We start from the raw sequence: 12,726 nt of genomic DNA, 5'->3' as shown, positions 1-12,726 counted from the left end.
ATAATGGAAGGTAACTAGCCTTTCACATCAAAGGATCAATGCTATGTTATTAATTAAATCAGGAAATGAATCACCTTCATCTTTTAAGCAGATGAAACAAGCGGTTGAGCCTTTGTTAATTTTTTTTAAACAGTAACTGCAGCTTCCTCTTCCAGTGCCTCCATTATGAAAATATTTAGTGCTGTTCTTTATCAGTGTTACTTAGCCATTTCTCTGGACAATGTGGAAAACTGCTTCATGGTAAAAGTGCCACTGGGCATGTGGGAACCAGGCAGGAAAGGCTGCTTGGTCAGTATCTCTTCCTGTCAATAACTAAAAGCTGGCAAAAGAATCAATGTTCACCCTGTAGTGCAGACAATTTTTGAATATAAACATTTTCATTTGTTATCTATGATCAAGCAGAACACGTCTGACCACAGTGGCTGGCCTCTTTAATTTTATTACGTGCGTATATTTCCAGACAGATTAAAGTTTTTGAATGTGTTGTCCCAAATCTGTGTTTTCCTTTCCCAGAACTCCATGTTAGAACAAGTTTTTGCTGTTACCACAATATTGAAATCACTCTTTATCAATGCCATAAATTATATCCTATGTGACTGTCTGAAAAGTAAACTATCCTTCCTTGTCAATGGTCTGTCCTGCAGCTTTTGACGTGGTCGATCTTGCCATTCTCCTCTTCCCCCATCCACTGTTTTCTAGCTGAGTGGATCTCACACACTTGGTTTGATTCTCATTTAATTGTAGCTGGTGTATCTCTTGTGATAACTTTTCTTCCCACTTTTGGATTGTTTTCTCAAGTGTCCCTCTAAGATCTCTTCTTTATTCTCCCTTCCCTACTCCCCAAATCCTGACCACTATCCATAGAGCAAAAGTCAAGAGTGTGATGTGGAATTCTGTCCAATTGCCTGGATAAGTGGAGCTCCAACACTCACAAAGCCAACACCATCTAGGACTAAGCAGCTCGCTTAATTAGCCCCTGATCCATCACGTTAAACATTCACTTCCTCCACCACTAATGCACACTGGCAGCAGGGTGTACCCTTTAGAAGATGCACTGCAGCCACTCACCAATGCTCCTTTGATAACAGCAGATAATTCTGTGACCTCTACCACCTAGAAGGATAAGTGCAGCAGATGCCTTGGAACAACACTACCTGCAAGTTTCCTTCCAAGTCTCACATCACGCTGACTTGGGCAATCAATTAGGGCAATTAGAGATGTGCAATAAATACTGGCTTTGCCAATGTCTAGAACTCAAGAATGTTCAATCTAATTGCTCCTATCAGCGATACCACCTAAAGAAAAACCATTAGTTTTCACATATGGTACTGAAACCCAGCTCTACCTCACCAACACCTCTTTCAACTCTATATTATTAGGCTGCTTGCGATGGCACAGTGGTTAGCACCGCTGCCTCACAGCGCCAGGGTTCAATTTCTGGCTTGGGTGACTGTCTGTGTAGAGTCTGCACATTCTCTCCGTGTTTGCGTGATTTTCCTCCAAGTGCCCCGGTTTCCTCCCACAGTCCGAAAGATGTGCTGATTAGGTGCATTGGCCATGCTAAATTCTCCCTCAAGTGTACCCGAACAGGCACTAGAGTATGGCGGCTAGGGGGGTTTCACAGTAATTTCATTGCAGTGTTAATGTACATCTACTTGTAACATTAATAAATAAAACTTAAACTTAGACATTCAGTACTGGATAAGCAGACATTTCCTCATTTAATAGTGGAGGAGCAAAGATGTTGTCTTCTGTTATTGCTACATACTCCGTTCCCTCGCTGGCTCCATTCTTTTCCCAGGCATCTTAGGCTAAACCAGACATTTGCAACGTTGGTGTCATCTTTGACTTGAAACTGAGCATTTGATCAAATGTTCGCATATCACTAAGACTGCCTATTTTCACCTCCATGATATCACCCAATTTTGCTAAAATCTTGTGTGTTTTTGTTACCTCTGGACTTGACTGTTCAATGACTCCTTGCTGAAGTCCCAGATCTGACCTTGTGTGAAAACCTAAGGTCATCCAGCCCTTGTTTTTGCTCATCTCCAAATCCTGTTCACATGTCACCCCTGTGTTTGGTAATTACATTTGTTCCTACTTAAGCAATGCCTCAATTTTAAAATTATCTTCCTTGTTTTTAATGTCCTTGGATACCCTCTAATCAATCAGGATCTTTCTCAATAGTATAGTGCAATGCTTAATTTAAAAAAAAGAGATACAAATTTGTATAACAGAATTATTTTGGCAGGAATGATATGAGTGACGTTGCAACATAACTGCAAACACATTTCTAAAAAGCAATAAGTTTTGAGATGCAACTCTTCAAATTTGTTCATATCAAGAGTTTTAACTATTTTTTAGAACTGACAGCATCTTAATATATGGTTACTGATTAGTACTCTGGACTTGTAAACTGTTAATTGCGTTTTCATTGTATGCAAGTGTTGGGCGTTAGCTGGAGATTCATTTGAGCTGCTATTAAGAGATATGCTAAAATTGCCGTCATTGGGTTAGGAGGTATTAGTTTGTAATGTGTAAATCTGTGAATAAATATACAAGTGCGTCAAGATTATCTTCACCAATTGACTTTCTGGACGAGAGCATCCACCTCAATTACATTCCTGCTGATGGATCATTTCTAAGTGTATCCAATTGAAATTGAGAGACCATTTTCTTCGCTTGTATTCCATTACTCGTATCTTCTCTCCATTTTGTATCCTTCACTTGCAGCTTTTCACCACAGGGCTTTTCTGGGATGCCTTGCAGTGTCATCAGAATAAACTATCTCTCAGATTTTCAAACACAGTTTTAAAAATTGATAGTCCTTTAAATTAAATCTCAGGGATTGCAATTGGTTAGAGTTGTAGGCTCCCAGGTATGTTTGAAAGAAGTTCAGGGTTTTCTTGAGCAATTGTTAACATTTTAAATATCTTACAACTATATGTGACTCTTGTGTATTTCTGTTTTCAAAGATTTAATACAGGATTGGGCAAGTGATAATGCCCCTGACATCTACTCATTTGTTCCATACACTTGGAAATTGAAAGTAATGTTCCATCAGTTTGAGATGATATGGGCAGCAAACCAACACAACTGGATAGATTGCTCTACCAAACAACAAGAAAATGGTGAGAATATATAACCCTTCACAAAAGATAGTTGAATCTTGTTATAATTTTATGTATACTTGACCATCAGCTTTATCAGGAGATTAGAAATTAAATCTGACTGTGACCATGGATACTGATGTTTCCATTTTTAGTTTGCCATTTGAACTGTTTCAAGTAGTTATGTGTGATGTTTAGGATAACCTATACTTGTTGATTGTCCTGAACACTATTCAGCAAGATCCTTAAAAGAAAGAAAAGTTTATCTATGGATTTAATTGCATTAGGAAAGCTTGGAAAATCTTTTTATTCTTTTATGGGACGTGGGCGTTGCTGGAAAAGCCTGCATTTGTTGCCCATCTCTGATTGCTTTTGAGTGGCTTGCTCGACCAATTCAGAGAGCAGTTAAAAGTTAACCATATATTGTGAGCCTGGACTTGCATATAGGCCAGACCAAGTAAGGGTGGCAGATTTCCTGCCCTACAAGATATTAGTGAACCAGATAAGTTCTTCAAACAATCAGTGATGGTTTCAAGGTCACCATTATCGACACTAGCTTTATAATCCAGATTGTATTTATTGAATTCAGATTCCACAAGCTACCATGGTGGAATTCAAACCCGTGTCCCCTGAGACTCTGGAATATTAGTTTAGTGACACTACTACCACATCACCATCTCCCTAAAACTGATGATATGGAAGGGACAAAATGTTGTTTGAAATTTTTGATCGTGGTTAATTATCAACGGAAAGCACTGACTTAAAATTTTCTTTCTTTTAAATAAGAGAAACACAACCTTGTAAAATTTGACCCTTTTGCAGGCAATATGTTTGAGATGATCTTTAGAAATAGTTCCTAATAAGGATTTATATGATACAGAAGCACTCAATATGTTCTTCTGAACGCAAGCCAGTGCTTTTCCTTTATTTGTGAAGTATTGGTCATTCTGGAAAAATGAGTGGAATATTGATTTTCAGCCATCTGATATTGTAGTTTAGGTAGCGTTTTGCTTGAGCATTGCCAGATGCCCATCTAAGGTAATACCTTATTTTCAAATTAAAATTTCACTTTGGTGGCAAATAGAACAGGTTAAAGATTTAAATTGTTTTTTCTTTCCCAGGCTTATTTTTTGCCCGCTATTTTTTTCCTTTATGTTCCCCTTGAGCAAAACTGGAGTACTACTTGATGGGTGCTATCAATACTTAGTTCACATACTGATTTATGCAATGTTTCATCTATTGGTTTCACTGGGAACCAAAATCATGGTAGATACGTTCATTGTCTGCCAGGCTAGGAGTTGAACATGGTCAAGATTCAGAGACTGGTGTGCTTAAGTTGCAGCTGATGACTGTGCACTAAAAACGCTTTCTTTAGCTGCTTATTAGAATAGTAAGCTGAATTGACCCTTTGGTTCAGGCATTGCTTACTTTTCAGGTAGAGATAAAAATCCCACAAGACCATAAGAAATGGGAACAACAGAAGGCCCATTGATCCTTCTCTACCATTTGCTAAAATTATGTGTGAACTTCTTCAAAAACTCGTAATTTCCTGTCCTATCCATATATTCTTTGCGGACCTTAGCGTTCAAAATCATCCAGTCTGCCTCAAGTATATTCATGCACTGAGCATCAACAGCTCTCTAGGGAATTGCCCCTTTTTCTAGACACTCCGATCAGGTGAAACAGCCTTTCAACATCTATCCTATCAAATTTACTTAATTTTATAGATTACAATGAGATCATCTCCCATTCTTCTAAATGTCACAGAATATAGGCCTATTCTACTCAAGCTCTCCTCCTAAGACAGTTCTCTCGTTCCAGGAATCAATCTAGTCACCCTTCCTTGCTCACCCTCACAGGCAACAATATCTTTCTTGAGGTAAAGTGACCAAAGTTGGATACAGTATTCCAGATATCATTTCAAGAAAGCTGTGTACAATTGCAGCAAGACTCCCTTGCCCTTTAGTGCAAACTCGTTGCAGTAAAGACTAACACACCATTTGGCTTCCTAATTATTTACTGTATCTGCATGTTAACTTTGTAATTCATGCACATCCCCAGACCGGAATGAATAACAATGTTTACTGGATTTTCAACTTGAAAAAATAATGTCTTTTGATTCTTGCTAACCAATGTAGATAATTTTGCGCTTCCTCACATAATCCAACTGCCACCTTCTTGTCCAGTCACTTAACTGGTCGTGTGTCCCTTCACAGCCTCTCTACTGCCTCCTTACTGCTCTTTCCCACCTGAGTCTGTACTATCAACAAATTATATATTATATATACATATATACTATGCTGGATCCCTATAATTCATTGATATAGATCGTATATAGCTGAGGCCCAAGCACCAATTCTTCTCGTACTCCACTAATTAGAGTTGACCAACCTGACAGTCCAATAAGCACTAACTCTTATTTAGTACTTTACCATTTGTCTTCTGAAAATCCAAATGTACTGCATCCACCGTTTTCTCTTACCATTCCTACTAGTTACACCCATAAAAACCTAACATAGAACATAGAACAGTACAGCACAGAACAGGCCCTTCGGCCCACGATGTTGTGCCGAGCTTTATCTGAAACCAAGATCAAGCTATCATCCTGGTGTGCTCCATGCGCCTATCCAATAACCGCTTAAATGTTCCTAAAGTGTCTGACTCCACTATCACTGCAGGCAGTCCATTCCACACCCCAACCACTCTCTGCGTAAAGAACCTACCTCTGATATCCTTCCTGTATCTCCCACCACAAACCCTATAGTTATGCCCCCTTGTAATAGCTCCATCCACCCGAAGAAATAGTCTTTGAACGTTCACTCTATCTATCCCCTTCATCATTTTATAAACCTCTATTAAGTCTCCCCTCAGCCTCCTCCGCTCCAGAGAGAACAGCCCTAGCTCCCTCAACCTTTCCTCATAAGACCTACCCTCCAAACCAGGCAGTATCCTGGTAAATCTCCTCTGCACTCTTTCCAGCGCTTCCACATCCTTCTTATAGTGAGGTGACCAGAACTGCACACAATATTCCAAATGTGGTCTCACCAAGGTCCTGTACAGTTGCAGCATAACCCCCCTGTTAATAAAAGCTAACACACTATAGGCCTTCTTCACAGCTCTATCCACTTGAGTGGCAACCTTTAGAGATCTGTGGATATGGACCCCAAGATCTCTCTGTTCCTCCACAGTCTTCAGAAGCCTACCTTTGACCCTGTAATCCACATTTAAATTAGTCCTACCAAAATGAATCACCTCACATTTATCAGGGTTAAACTCCATTTGCCATTTTTCAGCCCAGCTTTGCATCCTATCTATGTCTCTTTGCAGCCTACAACAGCCCTCCACCTCATCCACTACTCCACCAATCTTGGTGTCATCAGCAAATTTACTGATCCACCCTTCAGCCCCCTCCTCTAAGTCATTAATAAAAATCACAAAGAGCAGAGGACCAAGCACTGATCCCTGCGGCACTCCGCTAGCAACCTGCCTCCAATCTGAAAATTTTCCATCGACCACCACCCTCTGTCTTCGATCAGACAGCCAGTTACCTATCCAATCGGCCAACTTTCCCTCTATCCCACACCTCCTCACTTTCATCATAAGCCGACCATGGGGGACCTTATCAAACGCCTAACATATTTATCAAACATGAATTTCTTTCAATATTTGTTTACTCTACCTAATCATACTACAATTTTTAAGGTGCTCTGTTACCACATCCTTAAAAACATGTTCTCGCATTTTTTGTGCTACTGGTGTCAGGCTAACTGACCTATGGTTCTCTAATTTCTCCTTCCTTAAACAAGAGGGTTTACATGTGTTATCTTCCAATTCACAGAAACCATTCTTGAATTTAGGGATTTTTGGAAGATCAAAGACATTGCATTCATTATCTCCTCAGCCAGTTCTTTCAACTCCATGGGACGTGGGCCATCAGCTCCAGGGGATTTGTCAGTTTTTAGTTCAATTAATTTCTCTCTTGTGTTTGCTTTACTGAGTCACTTTATGTTCCTTATGGGCAATCACGGTGGCACAGTGGTTAGCACTGCTGCCTCACAGCGCCAGGAACCTGGGTTCAAGTCCGGCCTGGGTCACTGTCTGTGCAGAGTCTGCACTTTCTCCCCGTGTCTGCGTGGGTTTCCACCCACAGTCCGAAAGACATGCTGGTTTAGGTGCATTGGCCATGCTAAGTTCTCCCTCAGTTTACCTGAACAGATGCTAAGAGTGTGGCAACTAGGAGATTTTCACAGTAATTTCATTGCATTGTTAATGTAAGCCTACTTGTGACACTAATAAAAAAACTTAAACTCTCTCAGATAGAGCAGGGTGTTCATCCTGTGCCTTGGTAAGACTTATCCTTCAAATAACTACTAAAACAGATTATCTGGTCATTTAACTCAAAGCTGTTTATAGGATATAGTTGTGCACAAATTCATTTCAGTTTTTGCCTGCAGTACAATAGTGACATATTTATAAGTAGGTAATTAGCTGCAAGTGTTTTGGGATATTCTAAGAATAAGAACGATGCTATAAATGCAAGTTTTTTTTAATTCTCAAACTCATTGGTCCCAATAATTACCAAGTGCTAGAATAGAGTGAGAAGGGAGTGTAGGAGGATGTTTTGGACAGGAAACCTCAAAGTATCACTTCACTACACACCTTCCATAAATTAATTGCCGATGTCCTCTACTTTTTTTGCTAAACTGTGAAAATGAAAAGCTGCCTTGCTGCTGTTGGGTGTGAAACCAGTTGGAAAGCAGATGCCATGAAGCAGGGTGGGAGTCAGCTGATCACGGGGGGTTGATTTATGTAAAGGAAAGTTTGGGGTCTGGAGGAACACTCCTGCTTCTCTGGCCTTCAAGCAGTGCATTGAAAACGCTTATCCAATGGATTCTGCTACTCTTACCTCCTTTTACCTGCTGGATTCCTGAGGCCTATGAATCCTGGTCTGAGTTTTGAAAAAAACGCTCCGGAAATGCAGCCTCCTTAAAAGATTTTAATGACCGGCCTGCCTCCTGAGAGTTGATTGGTTGCCTACCCTCTAATTCACCTCTGTTAAAACCAGAGATGAGTTGGTTGAAGGCAGGTTAGGTTTGAGAATCCTAACATTTTCAGGAGCAAAAAGGGGGCTCAAAAAAGGATTTGCGAACAAGATTAGGGAGAATTCTAAGATATTCTATAAACACATTAAGGGGAAGAGATTAATCAGGGAAAGAGGCCCAATAGAGACCAAAGGGGCGATCTGTGAGTGAAACTGCAGGACATTGGAAGGGTGTTAAAATGAATACTTCACATTGGTCTTCACTCAGGAAAAGGAGAATTTAGGTACAGAATTCAAGAAAAGGGACTGAGGAATTTGCACCTTTTGACATAGGAAATGAGGAGGTAATGGAGACTCTTACGGGCTTAAAAATGGACAAATTCCTAAGCCTGGATAAATTGCATCCCAGGCTGTTGTGGGAGGTGAGGCAGAAAATTGCAGGGGCTCTGACACACATTTTTAATTCCTCTCTGGCCATGGGGGAAGTCTCACAACACCAGGTTAAAGTCCAACAGGTTTATCTGGTAGCAAATACCACTCACATTTCCACTCCATCTGACGAAGGAGCAGCGCTCCGAAAGCTTATGGTATTTGCTACCAAATAAACCTGTTGGACTTTAACCTGGTGTTGTGAGACTTCTTACTGTGTTCACCCCAGTCCAACGCCGGCATCTCCACATCATGGGGGAAGTGCCAGAGGACTGGAGGATGGTTCCAATTTTCAAGAAGAGTGGTAGAGATGACCAGGAAATTACAGACTGGTGAATCTCACATCAGTGGTGAGAAAATTCTGAAGGAGAAAATTAATTTCTACTTGAAAAGACATGGATTAATTAGGAGTAGTCCTCATGGCTTTGTCAGAGGGAGGACATGCCTAACAAATTTGATGGAAGTTTTGAAAATGTGATTGTGTGGATAAGGGAAGTGCCGTTGATGTAGTTTATATCGATTTTAGCAAAGCCTTTAACAAGGCCCTACATGGGAGACTGATTGAGAAGATTGAAGCACATGGAATTCAGGGAAACTTGGCAAGATGGATCCGAAACTGGCTTACTAATAGGATACAAAGGATGGTGATAGAAGGCTTTTTGAGTGGATGGAGGCTGGTGTTCAGTGGCATATCACAAGGTTTAATGGTGGGACCCTTATTGTTTGTTATATACATAAATAGTACAGATGGTAATGTGGGGGGGGGGAATGATAAGCAAGTTTTCAGGTGACACTAAGATTGGTAGCGTGGTTAATAGTGAAGAAGAAGGTAATAGGTTACAGGGAGATATTGATGAGTTGGTCATATGGGCAGAGCAGTGGCCGATGGTATTTAACCCTGATAAGTATGAGGTGATGCACTTTGGGAGATATAACAAGACAAGGGAATTTTTAATGAATGGCAGAACATTAGGAAGCTCAGTGGAACAGATGGATTTTGGGGTACTTATTCACAGATCCCTGAACGCAGCAGAGCAGGTGAATAGGATAGTTAAGAAGGCATATTTTATCAGCCGCGGCATAAAATATAAGAGCAGGGAGGTAATGTTAGAGCTGTACAGAATGTTGATTAGGTCACAGCTGGAGTAATGTGTACAATTTTGGTCACCTCACTATAGGAAGGATGTGATTGCACTAGAGGGAGCACAGAGGAGGTTCACCAGGATGTCGCCTGGGATGGAGCATTTTTGAGCTATAAGGAGAGATTGGAAAGGCTTGGATTGTTTTCTTTATGGCAGAGAAGGCTGAGAGGTGACATGATTGAGGTCTATAAGATTATTAGGGGTATGGACAGGGTGAATAGGAGGCAGCTATTCCCCTTGTTTGAGGGGTTAATCGTGAAGGGCATAATTTTTTGAGGCAGGATATTCAGAGACTTGAAACATCGTAACATTCAAGGATATGGGACAAGTGCTGGAAAATGGAATTAGCCTGACTTTAGTGGAAGTTATTGGAGACTCGATGGACCAACGGGCCTTTTCTTAACAGTATGACTCTGCGACTATCTCCCACTCTGGTCTCACAACTTACCTGTCCTTGGAGCTTAAAATTGCTACCTGTATCTAACAAGTTAATAAATTGTAAGCATGTACTGTTTGTCAAAAGCTGAAATTTCTTTTGTGAATAGGCATGTTTAGAAACGTGCATGGATCTCATATACATGTTTACAAAGTGCTAATGATAGTCAGCCAAATGGATATTGGAGAAATTCTGAATGAAAGTCCACGTGCCCTCTCAGCAGTAAGGATCTGGGATAATTTGAGCATGTGTGTCCTACATTGGTGGCGAACTGCCATCAGCTAAATAAACTTGAGTTTTGTCATACATTGGGCCATTAGTCTAAACTATTCCATAATTCTGCTAGAAACATTTCAGTAATCCTGAATTTTCTTTTTGCATTTCACCAAATTTAACAACTAATTTGCTTTGTGTTGATATGTTGGGGTTTTTCTTTCCTTCCATTCTTTGGTCTTTCCTCACTAACCACCTTTCTATCCAAATTGGAAGAAAAGTTTACTTCCTTGTCTCTGCCAGTGCTAAGTTTAAAGTTTATTTATTGATGTCACAAGTAGGCTTACATTAACACTACAATGAAGTTACTGTGAAAATCCCCTAGTCGGCACACTCCAGCGCCTATTTTGGGAGAATTTAGCATGGCCAATGCATCTAACCAGCAGGCCTTTCAGACTGAGAGGAAACCGGAGCACCTGGAGGAAAACCACGCAGACACTGGGAGAACATGCAGATTCTGCACAGACAGTGATCCAAGCTGGCAATCAAACCTGGGTCCTGGTCCAGCTAACCACTGTGCCACAATTTACAACTATACATTCACATGTACAAGATGGATTGTAGAATGAGCCAGATATTGGAAAATATTGTCTGGGCTCATGCGATATATAACGTAAAATGATCTGATCAGGGGCAGGCTTAAGGCCGTCACTTTTCATAGAATCTAGAAACCCTATAGTTCTGAAGGAGGAAATTCAGCCCATCGAGTCTGCACTGATTCTTTGACAGAGCAAATTACCCAGGCCCTTTCCTTGTAACCCCAAATATTTACCCCACTAATCCCCATAACATACACATCTTTGGACACTGAGGGTCAAATTAGCATGGTCAATCCACCTAACCTGCACATCTTTGGATTGTGGGAGGAAACCTGAGCACCCAGAGGAAACCCACACAGACATGGGGAGAATGTGCAAACTCCTTACAGACAGTTACCCAAGTCTGGAATTGAATCTGGGACCCTGGCACTGTAAGGCAGCAGTGCCAATCAATGTGCCACCCTGAAAAGTGCCCAATCTACCTCCGATTACCCAGGAAGGGCAAGGTATCTCAAAAATCTGAACAACAGGTGAGGCTGGCTGACTCATACTGACCCATGCTGCTATTATGCATTGGCAGCATGAATAATATTTTCCACTAACTGGGTGCTGCCGCTGAGCCAGAAAAACTACCTGGCTATCACACAAATGAGTAATACGGTTTATGAATTTCAGTGTAAGTGTAATGCTAGGTATGTAGGCCATACATCCCAAAGACTGGCGGATCATATCAAACACCATGTTCCTTTTTTTACGTTCGCAACAGGCAAGGTACACGCTGTGCCTAACCAGCCTATGCCTGCAAAAGTCAAAACACAGTGTTCAACATTAGGTGCAATTCCGCGATTGGCCAACATTTGTTAAATAATCCTCGTGCTAAGCATTATGCTGACATCCAATTTATGATTGTCAGTCAGGTGCGCATTGTGGTGTTTTTTCGTATATTGGAAACTACATATATCAGTACACAGGGCTCTGTTCTTTGCAGAAAAATGGAACATGTACACACGTTGTGCCTGTTTCAGCTCTACAAAATAAGTAACAACCGTTCGCTGGTTCACTCCTCAGGCACTACCTTGGCCATTAAGAGTCAAGTTGCCCGGTTTAAATTGCAAACAATGCTCGGCAGTTAATTGTCAGTCATCATTCAACTGGCGTATTCTCATTGGCATCACCTCTACCAATCAGAGTCCACTTGCCAACCAATCTGCACTCTCATACAATATAAATTTGTTGATTTCCCTTGCAATGTCTTTTTTTCAACAATACTAAAGTTTTATAAATCACTGGTTAGTCCTCAGCCCGGGTATTGTTTACAATATTGAGTACATGAGAATGTGTAGGCCTTGGAGAGGATGCAGCGGCGGTTTGCTATAAAGGGAACTTAGTTATGTGGATAGACGAGAGAAGTTGCATTATTTTCCTTGGAGCAGAGAAGATTCAGGAGATTTAATAGAGGTGTACAAAATTGAGAGATTTTGATGGATTAGATCAGGAGGAAACTCTTTCCGCTGATGGAAAGACCAGTATCTAGAGGACTGAGACTTTAATTGGCAAAAAAATGTTGAGCAGAAATGGCGATTTTTGTTTTTACTCGGCATGTTATTACGACTAGGTTGCAATGTATGAAATAGTGCTAGAAGCAGATTCAATTGAAACTTTCAAAGGTGAATTGGATTTCTAGATAAGGGGAAAATGCAGTGTTGTGGGAAAGGAGTGGAATAATTGGTGGCTCTTTCAAAGAACCACAGCAAGC

At 40.8% G+C, this 12,726-nt stretch overlaps 1 protein-coding gene across 9 annotated transcripts in view; it reads left to right on the top strand.

The window, feature by feature from the left end:
- The window catches only part of kiaa1109 (KIAA1109 ortholog), a 449,716-nt gene that overhangs the window by 152,571 nt on the left and 284,419 nt on the right, over positions 1-12,726 (top strand). For all 9 annotated transcript variants that reach the window (XR_013497649.1, XR_013497648.1, XM_078211413.1 and 6 more), the window contains one exon: positions 2,976-3,131. Coding sequence is in view for 7 of the 9 variants with exons in the window: in XM_078211413.1 (XP_078067539.1) it covers positions 2,976-3,131 (156 nt within the window). In the remaining 2 variants the exon portion in view is untranslated. The remainder of the gene's footprint in view (positions 1-2,975; positions 3,132-12,726) is intronic.

Source organism: Mustelus asterias, chromosome 1, assembly GCF_964213995.1.
Source record: "Mustelus asterias chromosome 1, sMusAst1.hap1.1, whole genome shotgun sequence".
NCBI lineage: Eukaryota > Metazoa > Chordata > Chondrichthyes > Carcharhiniformes > Triakidae > Mustelus > Mustelus asterias.
This window is presented reverse-complemented; position numbering and strand designations above follow the sequence as displayed.